This window comes from Molossus molossus, unplaced genomic scaffold, assembly GCF_014108415.1.
Source record: "Molossus molossus isolate mMolMol1 unplaced genomic scaffold, mMolMol1.p scaffold_m16_p_10, whole genome shotgun sequence".
NCBI lineage: Eukaryota > Metazoa > Chordata > Mammalia > Chiroptera > Molossidae > Molossus > Molossus molossus.
In genome coordinates, this window is record NW_023425345.1 from 46,483,220 (window position 1) to 46,504,301 (window position 21,082).

Sequence of the window (21,082 nt, forward strand, 5' to 3'; positions counted from 1 at the left end):
GTGTGACACCCAGACATTAACTGCAAGTAAGGGATGGTTACACAGATTCAGGAACTAATTTGGACTGAAAAATAGAAAAATTACTGGAGAGGCTGCATCTGCTGATGAAGAAGCTGCTACCACATTTCTGGCAGAGTTGAAGAAGTTGATTAGGGTTTGGTACTATCCATGCAGTTTCAGACATCCCCTGCGGGTCTTGGAATGTACCCCTGGCAGATAAGCAGGAACTACTGTGTTCCACTTGAGGGGTATGCATTACCCATGATCACCCAATCTGTATTTACTTTGAGTTGGATATGACCATATTTGTATGGAGAACCTTTGGGGATTGGCCTGCCAAGAGTCCATTTGCATGATGGACTCAGGAGTATTTGGGGAAATAGTCCATCCTATGGGAATAAGAAGTTGACGTAGAGAAAATTGACAGAAGTAGCCTCTATATAGCACGAGAAGAATGGAGTGCCTAGCACAGAAATAATGCCGCAGGAAGCTAGATCCGCCTAATACCTGACCCGAGGTAAAGAGGACACATCAGCCATGCTCAGCTGGAGGTGAACCCACCAATTCTAGCGGCAGAAGGAGACAGTTCCACAAAGGCTAATTAGAATTCCCAGTGGCTTTCCAGCATATTCCCAGCAGGTTCAATGGTTTTGTCTTCTGTATCTGTTGTGAATCAGAAAGAAAAAACATGGAAAAGGCAGATGCTCTTTGGTAAGAAGAGAACCACGTTTATGTACAACTGTCAGACCGATTGGCTGACTTTTCAGAAACTGTGTGTACATGTGGTGGTGGGCAATTTAATATATATAAATTTATATATTATATATACTATATATTATATATAAATATATAGTATATATAAATATATATTTATTTATATATAATTTTAATCCTCATCTGAGGATATGTTTATTGATTTTAGAAAGAGAGACAGAGAGAGAAATATTAATGTGAGAAAGTAACATCAATCGGTTGCCTCCCAGCTGGACAGTGGGAAATTTTTTAGAATAAGAGATTTTGAAAAAAATCTTAAGTGATTTTTCCTCTTGGGGAAGATAGTTCAGTGTGATAGGATAAAAAAAGAATGACAAATTACAAGATTTCTTGAAAACATAAACAAGAAGGATTGCACTTGTTAAACAATAGGACTAAACCCAAACGCAAAATTATAAAGGAGCAAAATGTAGTTAAATTAAGCTCCTTTCATTCATTTCACACTCTCTTGTCTTCTTTGTGAGTTCATGTTGCCTACAGCATTTACAGAAAAAATAACAATATTAACAGAATAAGGGGGATCACAGTAGTGCCTCATTGGATATTCAGGTGAGTTCATCTAAACTATTTTGTTATGTGAATATTTTTTTTTAGTTTATTTCCAGCTCTGACTTCTTCCCCAGGGACCAAAGCCACATTTCCTGTGGTCTTCAAGACATCGCCACTTAAATATCCTATGGCAACTACATACGTACAATCAGAACTTAGTTTATCATCTTACCATTCTCCCCCAAATTTCTCTGCCTCCCAAATGTTGTTATTGTTATTGTTAATGATGTCCCATCCATTCAGTCTACCCAATAAGGAGAAGATTCACCTTTTGCCGCTCCCGCTCCTTTGGTTCTCATATCTAATACACTAACATCAGTGCCATTATTCCTTTTGCAAATCTCACTCCTGCCTTCCTACCACTGGGCTGTCTGTCCTCATCATGCCTTGCCGAGACTTTTACAATAGCTTCTTGACACAAGGCTCTCGCCACCCTAGTCAGTAACCTACCTACGTTATTATTGTAGTCAGCTTCCTAAGGACAGATCTAATCATGCCATTCACCAGCTCCAGAGTCTCTGTTGGTCCCATCACGTGTGCCATAAGGTCCAATCTTGTAATCATTGACAAGGCAGCCCTCACACACTGGCCGCTCAGTCTCATTGCACTGTTCCTATTCAGCCACACTGAACTCGGCTCCCTGCGTACACCTGGCCCACTCACATCTGTTGTTATACTCTTTCACACTGTCTCCGATCAGCAGAATCTCAGCCATCCTGGTCATTTTTTTTTTTTTTTTTTTTTAACAGAGGACAAAATCACTTTTTCTTGAACGGTCTCAGACTGGATTACTGCCTTCCTCCTCTCTGTCCCTGGCACCCCACTTTCTACTTTCAACATAGCACTTACTGCATTTATGATTATTTCTCTATCTTGATGTCTGTGTCCCCATTAGACTGTGAGACCCTCTAAGACAGAGACATGTCATAGTCCTCTGTGTCCCCAGAGCCTTACAGGGTGCCTACACAATGGCTACAGAATAAGTGTAGAAGAAAAATGAACAAAATTAGATGCATACTGAAATGACCAAGTCAAAAGAAAGAGAGCGTGGCTTGGAAAGCAGAACTATGGGAAGAAAGGGTCCGGCTCAATGGAGAGTAGAATATCCTTCAGTCAGAGCTTTTGGTAGGAAGTAAAAGTGTCCGTTCTCTAGAAATGCTGAGAGTGACCACTTATGAGCAGTTGAATAGGGGATTTGTGCAGAAGGTAGAAGGTGGCCAAACTAAATGACCTTTAATTCAATTTAGAAGTCGTGTTACTCCTCGTTAGTACACAACCCCTTGGGTCATCTGATGATTTCTAGTAAGCAAGAATATCTGCCTTTTAACTCTGCCTCTGTAAGTTTACCTCCCATAAATAATTAAGAATGTATTCAGGCGGGACTAAGCAGAGACAGGGGAGTGGTATGTCAAGTAAACATAAATGACATACCGTAATTTTTAGAAGATCGTACATTAAAATCAAAATGTCCCATGTTTAACATTGAGAGGAACTAGTGTTGCATTTTGGCCCTCTGAGCAGAGGAAGCAACTTCCTCCCACTCCTGAAATGCCTTCTTCCAGTTTGGCGTTAAGGGAAGTTGCCCAGCCAGCACTTGGAATTTGTCCAACCCTGTCTGCTTGTGCTCACTTGTAGCTCTAATATCTCTGTGGGTTCTGTAATGACATAAATAATTATAATGCATTGTACTTACATAGCACCTTTCTCCAAGGAGATCAAAGTGCTACATGGACGTTACTTCATTAAATCTCACAGCACAGTGGGGACCTTGAGAGAATACAGGTGATATTATATCCCCTTTGAACCCAGAGCTGAAAGGGAATTGTTTCAAACAAAAGTAAATAAAAGCATGATTGAATTAGAGCAAGATTTATAAGAGTTTATAAGAGGATATAAGGTTAGAATTTAAGGAAAGAAGTTGACTATGTTAGAATGAAAGAGAGATTTAAAGCCAGAAATAGAATTGCTCTGAAAAATGGGAAAGTGTCAACAGTATGTTTATAAATATTTGTATACTAAATTAAAATAATAAATGACTAAGAGTTGTTTAAAACCATCTATCATTTTACTATAATAGAATAAATTTGGTATAATATCTTTATGTTTTTTGCTAGTTTTTTGTTTGTGTATTTTTTTTACTGTGTATCTGCAAGATTCCACTTAGAATTATAGCATGTATTAAATTTTGTATTATATATTTTTACTTAACAATATAACATAAAGTTTGCATAATTATAATTCTGAGAAGCTTATATAATCATCTGTGGTATGATATAGCATAATTTGTTCCACTCTTCTATCATAATGCTGTTTCTACCTTTTCACCTGCAAAATAATAATAAATTACAGCCTATCTTTATGCATAAGGATTTTTTATTAAAAAAATTATTTCCTTAGCAGAAATATCCAGACATAGAATTATCAGATTAATGTGGATTTATGAGTATGTTAAAACATGAATACATAAAAATACTCCCAAATGAACATATAAGTGGAAAAATATGAAAATAACTTTATCTAAAGACCAACTATATTTATAAGTTGGCAAAGCAGTGACTTCAAAATTGAAAAAGTAAGCAGTTTTTTGTCTTTGCACAAGCAAGTGGCTTGATTTTCTTTTTTATTACATCATCATTTACAAGTAGGTTGACTTTATTTTTTTATCACATCGTCATTTAGTTCAATTCAATTGCTTTGACAGTGTGAAACCAGATAAAAAAGAGAAAGTTGAATCTCATAGAAAACACAACTTTGTACCAGATATAGAAAAGTAAATTAACTTAGGTAGAACAGGTAATTTCTCTGCTTTCAATTTTAATTTACATGGTCCAGTGTTCTCTGGAAACAATTAGGAGTGTGTGTGTGTGTGTGTGTGTGTGTATGCACTCTAATACTTGAAGTCCCATTTCATGACAGTAAATAGGATTGTAAAGTTTTCTCATTTAATTATAGAGGCATTGGGGAAAATGATATGCACATAACTGTTTTTCAGTGTTGAGCTGTTATATGGTTATCTGATTTATGCCATAGTCGTTTACCAAAGTAATTACCTCAAGAGTCAAGGGTAAAAAAATATTGGCTTCAGTCAAGGTATATATTACAAAATATTGATGTGTGATGTAAATACTGACCAAGGAAATTGCCTGGCTAATGTTACTCCAAATGGCAATTAATCTAAATGACTAGAGGATGTAGTCAATGCTAGGTTAAATATGAATAAGGCGTATGTATACCCTTAACCAGGGGCTCGAGGATCTTGGTGTTTTAATCACTTTTCTCAATAATATTCTTAATGATCATAAGTTATATGCCCATTTTCATCTGTCTTAAGGTTGAGAGAAATGTTCTAAATTGACTCAGGTTAATGTGAGACACCAAAACATTTCCACTAGCTCACACAAATTTTGTAAACCATTCTTATTTTTATTGCTGTAACAATGGTGTTCACTATGGCAGGTCCATAGGTTGCCTTTTCTATTTTATTACATATTCTAGTAACCATGGTCTATCTAAGAAAAGATGGGACCCTCCAAGAAGAATGGATCTGTGAAAGATTACCTTTAGAACATCTGAAGTTAGATAAACCAAATTTACTCACTGGGCAAAGTTTATTTGATCTCTTTTTAAAACCAGCAGTTCCACAAAGCATAGCCAAGTGAACAATTTATGTGGCTCCATTCTATTCCTACAGCATGGTGATAAGCTACATATTCTCAGCAGACTGGCCACTGTGAAAATGAGAGACAGAGAACCATTGGTTAGTTTACTCATTCTCTCACAGTTTGAACGAGGAATTCCCTCTTCTCCAGCAGGTTCATTGAGAACCTCTGTCATGCCTCTATTATTAGGCTTCCATATTATCCTATAAGTAATGTTTAACTTATTAACCTCTTCTACAGAAGATCAGTTTCTTGGAAGCAGGAATTTTGATTTATATCTCTGGAATCCCAGACCTTTGTATAGTTTTTGGCACAGAGTAAGCACTTAGTAAATATTTTGGTGAATAAACAATAGCTTTTGTTTCCTACTATGTATGTAGCACTATGCTAAGGACGAGAAAGATATAAAGAAGTGTATCTTTGTTATTCTCTTCCTCAGTCCCTAGTTTATTTCTTTTGCTGCGTTTATTACCACTTCTTTTATTTATTCAACTCTTTACTAGTTCTTTGATCTTTCACTCCCTCTAGACTAATGCTACTTGACAGTGGGGACTCTGTTGGTCTCTTTTGTTCTCTTTTGAATCCATGGAACATATCACAGCCCCTGGTACCTTTCACTGGAGAGGTTCTATCCTCATAAAGTTATTTTCTCACCCGACCTAAAGTTGCTTTTGCCAAACAATCAACCTGGTTCATTTTCTCTTTAGCACTAAGCGTTTTCTGAAATTATTCTGCTTTTGTGTTTATACTGCATTCAAATTGTAAACCCCATGAGGGCAGAGCCTAGAACAAGGCATATTCTATTCACTGCTGTATTGTCACTGCTTGGCAGGGGGCTGACGCAACAATTGAGTATTAATGTTTAGCAAATATACCGCAATGGCACGAAAGGAAAAGACAAGAAAAAAATTTTTAAAGGAGAGAAAAGAGATTTGCTGTTATCCAGTACAGCAAAACAGTGTTAACTTGGAGATGGTGGTGGTGGAGGCAGGATCTATTTTCAATGGAGATTAATAAATGTTGAAATCAAAGATAGTTGGGAGTAGTGTGACGACACAAGCAACAATTGTGGGTAAACATATCTACACAACCCAGTAGCTTCTTTGGGGGCTCAGGGAGAGACACAAAATGAACGATGGCTAGACTAAGACAGTAATAGTTCAGTTAGAACCAGGACAAGCTAAATTCTTACTCGCCTTCATGAGTGGAATATAAAGAACACCACTGGGTATGAATGGGGCTGGGCAGACCTAGGTTTGGCTTCTCCTCTCCCACTTATTAGCTATATTATAGTAGGTATGAACCTCAGTTTCCACAATTACAAGTTGAAAAAAATAAAATAAAACCTAACTCATAGAATGTACTAGAGACAAAATAAGGAAATGTATGCAAAGAACTATTCCTGGGGCAAAGCCTATTTCATTTCATTGAATGGTGGCTGTTGTCATAACAATTCATCAATTACCGTGCCTGGCCAGAGGTGTGGCCAGCAGAATATTTAATAATATTAGAAAAAGGAAATTGATTTTCTTCCATTTAAATAACTTTAGAGGGCAACTCTTTATTTTGGATCAGAGCATAGAGTACTCTATTTATTATGCTATATAGTTTTCAGTAAAAGCACACTAAATCATAAATCATTGACTTGAACAATAAAAATTTAAAAAAAATTATTCATGATGATAATATTTATTCTTATACATTGTTTGTAAATGAGGTTCAGGGGTACATTTGAAGAAATATTTCACTGATTCCAAGTTAGCCTACCTTAAAGGTGCTTGTATTAAAATATCTAAGCATTCTTTGTATGTATTGTTCCCAAAGAAGAGCTTTGGAGAATTTCTGGCTAAGGCAATCGTGTATCTGTATTGAAAGGCAATAGTACATGATTAACTGAAGTTTTTAATCTGTTTGTGTGATTAAGAGTGAATGTATTATTTAAAAAGAAAACACAATATTAAATGTCCCAATATCTCTAAGTAGGAAGTGGGAGTGGGGATCAATAAGCAAATCATATTTTGTAAACAGTTTGGAACTTTTCTCAGAAATTAATTTCTTAATATAGTCTATCGTCTGAATAGTTTTAACATGATGTTGATTTGCCAACTTCCCTTCTAGTGAAAAGTAATGAATCAAGTGCACCTGGGTTTATGTGGGGAAAATAACATATTAATTGATTTACATATCTATGTTGCAGATATTCAGAAAGCAAAGCCTTTGGCAACTGGCAAATGTAGTAATTTCACGTTTACCTATGACTCACCAAGTACAATGCAATGCTTGAAGGCAAAATTTTCTGTTTAGTTTTTATGATTGCCTTCATATTGTTTTTCTGTGCATTAAAAGTCCATTTTCAGAACCATAGGTTTACCAATTTTTATGAGTAAAAACATTATGAGATATTATCCTAAAGTAGCATAAAATTATTTTCTTATAATTTTTGCCACCTTCCCAAAGCCCATGTTACTTTGTTTCTACACATGCTTAAGGATATTATTTGTAATATTTCTAAATATGACACATTTCATTAGAAATCTGACATATTTCACAGCCATATTATATGGAGCTTCCTTCTCATAACATTACGGCTGTACTTTTTAATATTAGTTGCACTAATAATTCTACTTAAAATCAAATATCATAAAATGCGTTGAATAAAATTATTAATAATGTTTTATTTGTGAAAATTGTGTCATTTTTCACTGATCACAATTATGAGCCTGATCTAGGGATAGGGCCCAGGAAAACAATAACTTAGTTTACTGAGTTTACTGACATACAAAACAAGGAAGACTTGAGATAAAATGAAACTTTTTGTTCAATTTTTATGCCTTTAGTTCACTTTCTTGTGTTTCTGTTTTGCTTTGAGTCCCCTACATACTATAAAATTTTATCACTTAATGATATGCACAACCACAATATGTTAGTACCACAACTCTTACCATCATTCAAGTTCCAAAGAAACATAAAAGTTCTGTCCTTTTAGGAAGTCACAACATTTGATAGCCATGACTAGTGGGCACTAAATCATCCCCCAATCCATCCTGTTTTCCAATGCAGTGATAAAGGAGTGTGCCTAAATATGATGAAAAACATCCTCAGGTGAGAAAACTGAAGGCAAAGAAGTGGGGAGATAGCATTCATTACTAGAAATATTCTAAGTTTAGAGCCAAATCTATGCATTGGCAGTAAAATTCTAAGATGGCCGTAAACCACCTCAAGTTAAATGTGCATCTCAGCCTGCATATTTTTCAGGCTTTGTCCATGACTTGCAAGATAAGCATAGACATAGACCCATTACTTCACTTTGCAATGGAAGTTAGATTCCCTCTCCAGGTGCTGCAGGTAGCAAATTAATTCTGAAGAAATGTCATTTCAACATAAGCTACAACATACCACTAAAAGGAAACTTTTTGTTATACATATAAGTTAGCATCAAACAGAAACATATGTTGGCCTGATAGTTGGCTTTTAGGTGGGAAGATAATTGCAACATTAGAACCTGATTTCAAAAAAGTCACAAAAAATCTTGATGTGATATATAAAAATATCTTTGGAGACAGACTGACATGGGTCAAATTCTTTTTGTACCAATTGTGCAAATTGGAAAAGCCATTTGACTGTTCTCTGAGCCTCAGTTTACTCCCTATGTAATGAGGAAAAGCATACCTACCATATATAATTGCATGCGATTTACAGTGGATCAAGTACTTGGCACAGTGGAAGTCTGTGACAAATGTTGGTTTACTTAGTCTGAATAGAATATGAACATATAGTTGATCACTTAAACAGGATTTTCTTGCTCCCAAATGGGGTTCTCAATAAAAAAGATGTAGTGAAATATAGTTCAGGGGCTACTGATTAAATTTCATCTGGTCTCTTCTCTACCAGCAATCTGTTGGGTGATCAGGGAGGAGATATAGGCAATGACCATCATTCTCTCTGATGTAAAAGGAAGAGCTTAGTTATTTCTTTATTTGTTAATACCATTTGATATTCTTTAAGAATAGATATTTTGCATGTAGTGGACATTGAATAACTGTTGAATTAGTTGACTAATAGAGTGATGCTGTCCTATGGGGAACTTGAGTGTGTTAATATGCTAATGTGGGGTCTACAATCCAAGCCCACTATAGCCACCTCAGACTTTTCTAAATGGATGGTGTCAATATAAGGCCAGGCAACTGCTAACAAGCATGTTTGGCTTCTTTACTCCAGCGTGTAAATGTGTTTTCCAAAAGAAACCGGAGGGTGATAGAATATCTGTCCCATAGGTGCCCAGCAAGGAAAACAATGTATTTTAGCATTTTATTGTCCATTGACCTCTGGACTAACAGTAGTTTCAGAAAATTTTTCAATTCACTGAGTAAAATTCTCAAACAACAAAATGTAGTTTATTTTTTTCCATCCCTCTGCCCTGCCCATATATCTTGTGTCCAGTCTTTTCTCTCTTACTTGAGGGTCGGTAATTTTTCTCTAGAGCTCAGAGGATGAACACTCTTGACCTAAAACTCATCAAAGAAAGGAATGGGATGTCTGGCAGTTCAAATGTATTGCTCTAAAGGTTTTACTTTCTGTTCATGTTATCACTGGGTGGTCCATGGGGGTCAGAGGCAGAGGCTCCATGACTGTTCCAGAATCTGAAGGCTTTACTAAGAAAGATGAAAACAGAAAAAACAACACAGGATACAGAGCCGCAAGGATCCGGCCTATCGTTTCTAAATGCCGGCTGCATCCAAGACACAGTGAACTTAGCCCAGGGTTGTTTTGTTTAGTTTTGTTTTCAGAAAATCAGTCATCTTGACTTCACAAAGAGTGATGGTCAGAATACTGAACTGCTGGTAGAGCAGAGATGCCGACCAGCCAGATGAACGTCGCCCAGTCAGATAGACACCAGCTGTAAACACATGGCCAGTCCATCGGTACTGGTGACACCTTTTTAACAATAGTCATTGCAGAAGCTACAGAAAATATAAAAAGGGACCCTCAGGTCTCAGAGTCCCCTATTCGACCAAAATTGAATTTATTTTATACTGACAAATGTATTTGAAATTAACAGAATTATAGTCTCTCTCTAGTTACTAACTCTTTACCATTTCTATGAACAGAAAACTCCTTCTAAGAGACCTATATTTATTGTCTTTACTTCTTGCCTCCTATTTCTCTTGAACACCCTACAGTGAGCTTTTTGTCCCCAATATCAGCTTCCTTTGGAGTTCTGAGGTTTTATTAAGATCAACAACCTCGAAATTACCAAACTTTCTGGTTAATTTTCCATCTTCTTACTCGAACTTTAACCAGCATTCAACATAGTTGATCACTTCTTCCTTCCTGAACTACTTTCTTCACCTGGCTTGTAGGATGTACGTACTTTCTCCTGTTCTTATAATGTATGCTGTTCCTTTTCAGTTTTCCTTACTGGCTTCTCCTCTTCCAACTTTTAAGTGTTGGAGTACCATCTCAGTACTCAATCCCTGGCCCTCTTTTTGTTGTTGTTGTTAATCCTCCCCTGAGAATATCTATATATTTTTTCATCTATTTTTAGAGAGAGTGGAAAGGGAGAGGAGAAACATAGATATGAGAGAGACACATCGATTGGTTGCCTCCCACATGCACCCTGATTGGAGCCGGGTATTGAACCTGCAACCCAGGTACGTGCCCTTGATCAGGATTCTAACCCATAACCCTTCGGTGCATAAGCCAATGCTCTAACCACTGTGCCATGCCAAACAGGGCCCTGGCCCTCCTTTTTTTTGGCTTTCTTTACTCTCATTCTAGGGGATTTTATTCATTTCTATGCTTTCAACCAACAGATGCACTAGAGACTCCCACATCTATATGTCAAGGCTTGTCCTCCCCCTAAGCTTCCTAACTGCATGTGCAACACCTCCCCTTCATGTCTAGTACCATGTTCTGAATAAAACTCTGGATTTCTGACCCATTTTTATATCTTCTAAAAGTATATAGGTTCCCCAATCTCCCCCATCTCAAAATTACTGCTATTAATTACCAGCTGCTAGAGTAAATTCAGAAGTTTAGTTGGTGATACCTTGAAAATACATCTTGATCTGAAACCTGACCACCCTTGTTTAACCAACATCATCTCCCACCTGAACTACTGTGATGGTTTCCTAACTGGTCTTTATTTTCTTACAGCCACCCTGCCACTCTCCTAAAAACTCTCTGAACTCCTTAAATCATTCTAACCTTGCTGTTTCTTAGACATACCCAGCTCATTTCCTCCTCAGGACCTTTGCACGTGCTTCTCCTTCTGGCTGATCTGCTCCTCCTCCAAAGGTTTGAAGGCTTGCTCTTTCTCTCAATCAGTGCTCCATACAAGGGTTACCCTCAAAGATTTTCTTTCTTTTTTCTTTTACTAATTAAACAAGCATTCACTCCTCCTGATTCACTACTCTTCATCCCCTTACCCAACTTAATTCCTTCAGAGCATTTATCTTTATTTGACATCATATTATATTGCTATTTGCTAATTGACTGGTCTGTCTCCCAACTAAAATATATACTCCATGGGACATTCCTGACAAAAATTATAAATATAGAAATGAACCCATTGCAAGAAACACTAGAGGTCATTCATCTTAATCACCCATCTGCTATTTAGGCCAACTTCAAACTCTTTCTATTGTTTGTGAATTGAATAATCTTGTATTGAATCACATTTACCCACTGATCTCCACTATTATTTTCCACAGAGAAATGACCTCAATATTAAATAAAAAATTTTTACCAAGGTCAATATATATACTTTTGACAGCAAGCAATTAATTTTCCTGTATAGCCCACAGAAGAAATTAGTCATTCAGACAATTGAATATGACCATTACTAGCAGCATGCATAGAGCCAGAACAGATATTGGAACAGTGACATTTTATACCAAATGTACGAATACAATAAAGCACAGAATACGCAAGGGCTATGTGTTATTGAACGACAGCCAGTGTCTGAGGAATAACATTAAAGTGTGTTGTCTAATTACTTCTTTCTACTATATTTTACTCTTCATTATCAGGAAAAGATGAGTTATTAGGAGTTCTTATTTAAGTAAAAAATATGCCAATTTATTATATAGTTAATATTCATTCTTCTTAAGAAGTGCAAAGCAGTTCAAGTTGTTGTTTGATGACCAATGGAAGACTTTATCCAAAAGGTGTTACTATTGAGTTACAGGAATGTATTTCTTTAGACTTTGCACCAACTTTAGTTATCAGCAACTGTCACAGCCAATGGTTTGTCTCCTTGTCTCTCCCCCACCCCTTATAGAAGTCTCTAAGATGTCAAGCACTTTTCCCTTGTGTACTGGTGAACTGTATTGCCCTAGTGAGGGGTATTGATTTCCCATTATTCCTAGATGCCACATGATGCATTTCTATTAGTTGTAAACACTTACAAGACTGACTTTTATTTTGTCCTTCATCACATCAGTCTGCCAGGGCAGGACATCTGTAAATGAGGCCCAGTGCATTTATCAGACACTCTTCCACCTTGCTGCTTAAATGAATAATGCTTTTATGTGTCTTGATGTAATAAAGCTTGTTTTTAAAAACCCACTGCTCTCTTGACAGAGCCTCATGGTAAGTAACAAACTGCATTTACTTTTCAAATCTACTCTAGGATTGACTTATTTGCTTATTTTATAGGCATTATTCTATTTTACTGATGAACGCTGGCTTCAGAATTAGCCAGGAAAATTCATATTGGCCTTTGCTAGTAAGAAAAATTACTGATAAAGAAAATACATTAAACAACACAACAAAATGGGCCTTTAGGATAAATTAGATTGCTTGGGCAACAATTCTGAGAGCTCATCAGTATCTTAGAATACACAAAACACGTGAAAGAGTCAAGTTCTTTAAACATTTTAAGTAAGAATGTACACTTTGACTTAGATTTGTTTTAGTAATAAATGTGATCTGCCATCTCTACTACTTGTTGACAAAAGCCTGTTTCAACCAGAAAGCCAAGATTTTTTTCCCAAAGGTTTTTAATCTTTTAAATAGCATATGTGTCTCCTGAGAGAAAACTTTAAGAGGTTATAGAATTCATTTGTCCTTGAGGGGAAAGAAAAACAATAGTGAATATTAACAGAAAATGAGACTACATCTAAGAAGGGCTCTTGTCAAAGGACATCTGGGAATCCCCCGCATGCTCTTTCTCCTTTGTCCATCATCCACATTTACTGCAGGGCATCGCTGATACTCCCCTTTGCCTTCACAGCCTTTCTGGTGTCAGCCACTGTGAGAAATGATTCTCCCACCTTTTTAAAAACTACGCTGGTTTACATTCTCTTTTCTTATTCTCTGACCTACTTGGACATGTCTCGTGAGCTTCTTTGCATTTACGTGGTCACAGAAAGGGTTTCTTGGATCACCCGAACATGCATTTTAATTAATTCCCCAAACATTAACTGCCTCATCTCACAATATTTACATTTGACATCCACTTTCTTTGTCTAATTATCCACTATCACCTTTCCTCTGTGATCTTTGGAAAATGGCTTAATTCTTGGGTTACTCTATGATTCCAGTACACCTAGTTTATAGGAGGAAAAAACAACTTTTTCTCACAATAATGAATCTCAGGTTGATGTGTCACATTATTTACCAAAACAAATATTTATTATGTTATATCTCTGTTCACCTAAATCCATCATGAGTTTTTATTTACATGAAACCAAAAGGGGTTGTTTTATATTTTTAACTCTGAGAGAGCTCCATTCATTAACTGAACAAATATTTGAGCTCTTACTGTATGCTGAGCGTTATTTCAAGTATGGGAAATACAGCAGTGAACAAAACAGAAAAAAAGTCTGTAAGCTCAAGATTTCATTGTCTCGGAAAGACAGCCAATAAACAAACATATAAGCAACATCTACTATATGTCAAGGTTTCCAAGGATTGATTCAGCCAAATGATACCACAGCAACTCTGTCAATTAGAAGAATCATAGGGTTGCCAAAAGAAGTCAGGCACTTGAGATTTTTAATAAGAAACAAAAAAAATCACCCAAAGCACGAGTATAATTCTTCAGGCCACCACTGCTCATTGTCATCTAAAATCCTGTTGCTAGGACACTGCTAAGCATAGAAAAGCTAAAGACACTTTATAAGCTGGGGAGATTTTTGATAGAATGATGGTCTGATATTCATGGGTCTAATTCAGGAGGAACAGAGAATAACAAAGAGAATGAAATATATTTACAAAGAAGTCTTTGAAATCATTTAAAGCTTAATAATCTAATGCCTTTAAATACTACATATGCAAAGTATTAGATTGAAAAATGTTGGATATTATTTACTAACATTTAAGAATCTATTATCAATTCTACTCTGAAGGGTGATCAATACTTTTTAGTAAAAATCTAATTTTTTTTTTTTAGAGCAACAGAGGAAGGGAGAGAGAGATAGAAACATCAATCAATGTAAGAGGGAAACATCGATCGGCTGCCTCCTGCACGCCCCCTACTGGAGATCGAGCCCACAACCTGGGCATGCGTCCTGACTGGGGATCAAACCATGAGCTCTCAGTCCATCCTTGGATGCTGCTCAATCCACTGAGCCATGCTGGCTGGGCAATACAATCTAATTTAATCTGTCTCTTAATTTCCTCAAAAACCAGATGGGCAATCCTTGACCCAAAAAATAAAACTTGTGTTCTGATACTATGGCTTTTGTTCGACAGGATAAAGTAATCAGTGTTATTATATGTTTATCCTCTCAAGGTTCTCTAAGAAACATGGTTTCTTCATGTACTTGGGAAACTGAATGCCAGCTGGGGAATTCAAAACAGTGTTGGTTTCAAGCTTGAGTTCCTCTGCACGGTACCGAGCTCTCTTCTTTGGCCCTGAGGCATTCCTTTCAGTGAGAAAACATTGGGAAATGATGAACCCAGTATATCTTGAGACCACCTTGCCTATATATTTAACATTGTCCTGAAATTCTATCTAAATGTGGTCCATGAATAACAGGGCCACACTTCCACAGAATCACGTTTGCACATATCGGTCCAAATTACACATCCAAATGTAATTTGGACATCAGTGTTCAAATGTGATTTTTATTGCTATTGGCATGGTAAACCATTGTGTGTAAAAAATAAGGTTAGTTATACACCTTGACACTGGTCATTTATTTTTACATGGGAAATATGCCCATCTGAAAGGAAATGGACTGTCTCATTGCTGAAGTGAGGCACAGCGTTGGAAGTCAGTTCATCACCACGAACCAGTGAGGATGGGCTGCAATAGTGTGTATGGTACAATAGGCCTAAATAATGTTTACATCACTGAACCACAATGGTGACAGGCCTCTGCCGTTATTGTTAGGTTTAATATTAGAAAGTAGTAATGAATCTTTTTGAATTGCCAAATACTGATAATATTTCTTGAAGAACAAGATAGATGAGTATTTTGTAATATGCAATCACAGGATCAGCCGGATCTACCCTGGTCTTAGTAGCCGAAGGTATCTTGCCGCATCATTTTCTTAACATTTTCATTTTGTGTTCAAAATACAGATCTCACATTTATGCAGCAGGAAAGAAAGCCTTGGCTCTTCTAACACTCGTGTGCAGTTTGTGTATGAAACTGGCCGCACGTCCATAGTTACGATGCCAAGAGAATCTCAGTATCTGAGATCAATCGCCCGTTAGTCAAATTTCCCTCGTCAGTCGGACTAGAAGCCAATGATTTCTGGGACAGTTGCTTCAGTGAAGAAAGAATTAGAATTAGTCTTGTTCAAAGTAGGGTCAGATAAAAGTGAGAGCCCTCTTGAAGTGGGGGTGGGGAGGAAAGCAGTTTAAAGCTCCTCATGGAACTGGCTTTTGTGAGGGACAAGCAGGCATGAGTGCCCTCAGCGATGCTCACCTGGAGCCAGACATAGCAGGTGAAGACAGTTTCAGTTCTGAATAAAACACAATACGTGCAGTAACTTTTCAGTTAGAGACGGTGTGACCCAGTAGAATGTATGTATTCTTTGGGCCCGGTTCTGTCACTCAGCAGGTACGTCACATTGTGACAACTTAACCTCTCTGACGTAAGCCTTCTCATCTGCAAAATGGGTTAATAACAAGCTTTCAGGATCATTTTGTATATAAGTATAAATATACATGTATCACGTGGGAAGATGCTAGAGCATTGCGAGTGATCAAGAACATATACCCAAATATCCATGTGTCCTCAGCCTTTCATTTTACATGTTGCTAGCTTACTGGCTACCAAATACATAGTAGTGGTGCCTCTCTCCCTGACCATTAAAGTCTCCCATGGTTATTTCTGAAGGTCGTGACCCATAGTGCACGAGAAGCCAATTTTCTCCTGTTCTGCCATCCTCCTCAGGAGGCCACCTCACATGTCTCTTTGTGAGAAGGTACCCTTCCCTGTGACCCCTCTCCCAGCACCCTCTGGGAGAGCTCTGATCTGACCAGAGTCCCGGTCAGAGACCTCAGGAGGCCAGCACTATGCAATGGATGAGGGCAGGAAGGAAAGATGGCCTTTATCCTTTTTCACCTGGACCTTGAAGCAGCCTTCTGTGTAATCCTCCTGAAAACAGACCTATGGGCTTCCTCTGCTTCACTCTCAGGATAACCCTGACCTTGGAATCATGCTGGGAAATCAGCCGTGCTTATTGACTGACCATTTTCTTGCCTCTTCCCTTGCTCTCCAGCAGTGTGCTATTTGCTGTCCAGGCATTATCTTATCTTCCCAGGAAGCCTGTGAGATTGAGATATTTAACCCCAGTCTACAGGTGAAGAGACTGAAACCTAGGGAGATTCAGAACACTATCCACCCTCCTCTTTCTACCTCCTTCAAAAAAATGCCTGAGTTAGCACCAGCCTCAAATGCCCATTCTCCATTAATATGAGCCCAAGACATCCTGTAAATGGGAGCAATTATTATTACCAGCATTTCACTCTGTCAACTAAAGCCAAAGTTTACACTGGATCATCTCTTTTGCATTATTCCTTTTTGAAAATTTCTTAAATTAAATGGCACCAGCTACTTTGCTCACACTTTCCCCCAAATCCCTTGCTCTGATCCCTTATAAAAAAAGTAATGCAAAATTTCAGAGAAAGAACAAGAAGTTTTCTTCTGTTTAATCTCCATTCTCTTAATTCACCTTTCTATCTCCAAGTACAAGTGGGAAAGGAGGTACAGGTGGGAAATAATTGAGGGACTATATTTTGGCGAATGAAATTTTGATCCCAGTCTACAAGAAATCTCTAGAGATTACTTTCAAACTAAAACCAATTTCATACCCAATGGAAACTTCAGTTTCATGAAATGAAAAGCTAAATGAGAACAGTTCAAGAATGTCTTTCCAAAAAGAAGGTATACCAAGTACACTTGTTCAATTACTACTAAGAACTATTCTCTTTCTTAAACCAAGAAATAAAAAAAGAGAGTTGTTCTATTGATAATGCTTTGTGTTATTTATCCAGGCTAGTCAAAGATATTCTGATAATTGGTCTCTTTATTTACCAAGCATACTTTTTCATGGGAGATGTCCATTATATTTATCAAAAAGCCAAATTCAATTTCAATTCTCTTTGCAGGAGTCTTGTAAATAACATAGAAAGAACAAAATAGTATCAAATGCACTTTAACAAAAAGCAGTAGTTCACTAGTATTATTACCGATCCATTTTCTACTAATACTTTGTCAAAGTATTCAAATTCATTTAGTTCTAATGCTTTAGGTTTTCTGAATTTCCCAAATTACATACCTATTTGATGCTAATGTCTGAAAAGCAAGGAGAGGTGAGACCAATAAGATATTTGCATACATATCAATAGAAAGGAATGATGTTGCATCATTTTACTTTTCTTCTTGTATATTTATTTCTTATTAGCCACTTAAAGTGATCCATAGATCAAGAAATTAATAGACATTGAAAGCTTTCATATGTACCATCACTCATGTATTCTCCTTTCTCCAAGATCTATTTTCCCTTAATCAGAATTTACAACAAAGAGGAGAGTTGGATGGACAGAAAAACCCCTAACACGTTCAGGTTCTTCATTATTAGCACACCTCTATTAGCTGCATATATAGAAGTCTTGGACATTTTTAACTTTTTTATATTGAGATAATGGATTGAGACTTTAAAATTTTGTTCATTATTTTTTTCATAGTCAACTTCTTTAAAAAGATTTGCTAAATACAGAACTGATAATTTAATAATTATTTCATTATTAAAAGTGAAGGTATCTGGACTAATGCCTATGGATTCACCTCAAATGTTTCTTTATATCTAGCGCATTCTTTCTTCACATACTTGTTATGAACTTTAATTTGACACCTCTGTCCAGAAACTAAGAGCCAGCGAGACACCTGAAAATAGCCTTGTTTGTATCTGTTTCCCTTCCTTGTGAAAGGCAGGGTCATCCCACCTTGCTTTGCCTTCACAGCAAGGAAGTAACTAATGCCATTTGGGAATTAATTCACCGTTTGCCTTTTATCCTAGTACGTCAGGCCCTTCATTGTTTGGTTCAAATTGATGCTAAATTGCAAGAGAGTCGGATAAGAGTCTTTGGCATTTTTCAATTTCAAATAGTTGCTAGCAGAGATGATTAATAAAAGTCCCTTGATGTAAATTGAAGAGTTTAGTTGAGTGAATCAGATCCTTGTTACTTTGTCTTCTTACATAAAATATGCTATTATGGGGTTTATATAATTTTAAAGTAGTAAAACAAAATTACCCCATATTTATAAAATATGGATTACTTCTTTCCTATAAAAAATTTAAAATCAGTTCTCCAGTAAAAAAGCTAAACATGTATAGATGCAAATCTATTCCGTATTGGTTTCTTATTGCCACATTAAAGAGAAAAGCTGAGGATATAAGTTATGACTTAATTTTGATTCTGAATGCATGCTAGTACCTAATGTACATAAAATAACCATCACAGAATGAAACCGATCCATCCAACAGCTGGCTGCATTTAAATGATTTTAAAATAAGTGCTTACAAAGAGTTGATTTTGGGGTGTTTTGCTGCTTAGGTACAAAACAAATCACAAATATGTTTTTATGTTGATTTTCTCTGCTAGGACTGGGAATTCCCACATTTCATGGGCGACGTTGATGTCAATCTCCCTGGCTTGCATACGCCGCACATGCAATTCAAGATCCCTTTCTTCCAGAAGATCTTCAAGGAGGAATATCGCATTCACATAACAGGTATGTTCCAACTTTTAACAAGAAGGATTGGTCTCCTACTTAGAGTAAGGCTAGCTGCTATTTAAAAAAACAAATGGTAACCTTTTATAGGCCTACATAAATATAGTTTTATTTCTTACTTAACAGGGAAAGGTGGTTCCAGGTCACCTGGGACTCCGGGCTGTTATTCTGGGACTTACGTAATCGGTAGCTTTAATAATTTCGACTTCAACATCTAGCAGGCAGTTGGGAATAGAGAGCATGGGGAAAAGGATTGAGAAGGCTTACCTGTTTCTTAACCACCTTGGCCTGTAAAAGAAACACGCCAGCTCCACTCACATTTTATTGGCAATAACTAGACAGATTGCCCACTTGGAGCCCAGGAGAGGGGGAAATGCCATCCCCAGTTGGGCAGCCTCTTCTGGTGTCACACCGAGCGTTATAACACAGGATTATCGGGAGGCGGGGGGTCATACCTTGGATGTGGAAGGTTAGCTAACTCGATACCACAGGTCGTGTAGAACCAGCTGTACTGCCTACACCACTCCACCTTGGTTTTGTTCATTGGGGGTTTCCTTTTCACAACGCGCAGCTCAGTGTATTGATGCAACATGAACACTCTTTAAGTTTTGTTCTTCATTTATGGCTGAGATCAAAACAGTGGTCTTCTGGAGTGCCAACCAGACCTTGTGCCTTCGGGCATCTAGGCCAGGGCTCGTCATCTGGTTGAGCAGAAACCTGCCGTGGAGAGCTCATGTTCCTCTCGAGGGATTCTCTGGCGGCTCCTCAGGTTATTTTGTTTTCAGATGTGTCCTGCCTTTAAGTCACCTCCAGCATGATTTACTATCAATACTCTTTCATGACATCTCAGTCATTCGCATTTAAAAAGGGCTTCCTAGGGTTACGTTTTAGACCTTTTCTTTTTTTTATCAGAAGAAACAGACAGCTGAGTGATCAAATGAAGGATGGCATTCATTCCCAAGCTGTTCAAATGCAGGTCACCGGTGTGCGCATGTTTTAAGGACAAAGTCCGCGGCTCCCACAACTGCTGTAATAAAAGCTGCCCAAGAAATCTGTGCTTACACGACGGTCTGTGCTGCTGAGTGAAAATAGTCTGAACACAGAAAATATGAACATCCGAGAACTGCAAAAGACCTTTGCTTCTCAACTTGAAGGCTGTTTTTTGCTCTGAGCAGGAGGTGACCTTCCTAAATTGGAGAATGAGCTCATGAATAGGGAAGATGCAGCAGGTTGTTTTTCCTATTCAGAGGGAAAGAGGCCCATCTATTAAATTCACCGGGTAAATCAATCAATTTGAGTTCAGGTCACATCTCGTGGTTGCAGAGTCCCCACTTAATCTCTGCCGCATGCTACCCTCCTGGACTTCGTAAACAGCTATCACATACATGGCATCATCTCCCCCATTGGGCGGGCTCTTGCCTGAACCATCTGTTCTTGCTATCGGCTCTGTCTCAGGCCATCATGGCACCGACATTGTCTCTGAGTCCCTGTCGAAATTATACTGCTTGAGTGCAGAGTATCGGTCCAAGGGGTGGGGGCAGGTTCTGAGAAACCATTGATTAGAAAAAAAATCAAGCTGTTCAAAGAATTGAGTTGGGAAGTATTTTGCATGGTTTTGTCAGATGTGCTGTCATTTACAGACAAGGGCAGGTTTGAGTTTTGTGGTGCTCAAAGCTAACACGATTTGGAATGATGTGTTTGAAAACATGAATACAAAAGTACAACTGAGAATTATAGTTGGGGCCTTGGCAAGGGACCGTGCAGAGAGGGGCCCTGAAGCTTCAGAGTCCATTAGCTTTGAGGTAGAGGCGCCTATACCTTTGAACTTAAACCTTTGTCCCACCAAGTATATTTTTGCAAAAACTTAATGGAGACTGTGTGTTAATAAGTTTGCCAGAAGGTG

General features: G+C 37.6%; 1 protein-coding gene across 7 annotated transcripts in view; it reads left to right on the plus strand.

The window, feature by feature from the left end:
* TMEM117 (transmembrane protein 117) overlaps positions 1-21,082 on the plus strand; it is a 432,215-nt gene that overhangs the window by 399,458 nt on the left and 11,675 nt on the right. For all 7 annotated transcript variants that reach the window (XM_036252711.1, XM_036252707.1, XM_036252712.1 and 4 more), the window contains one exon: positions 19,050-19,179. In XM_036252711.1, the coding sequence (XP_036108604.1) occupies positions 19,050-19,179 (130 nt within the window). The remainder of the gene's footprint in view (positions 1-19,049; positions 19,180-21,082) is intronic.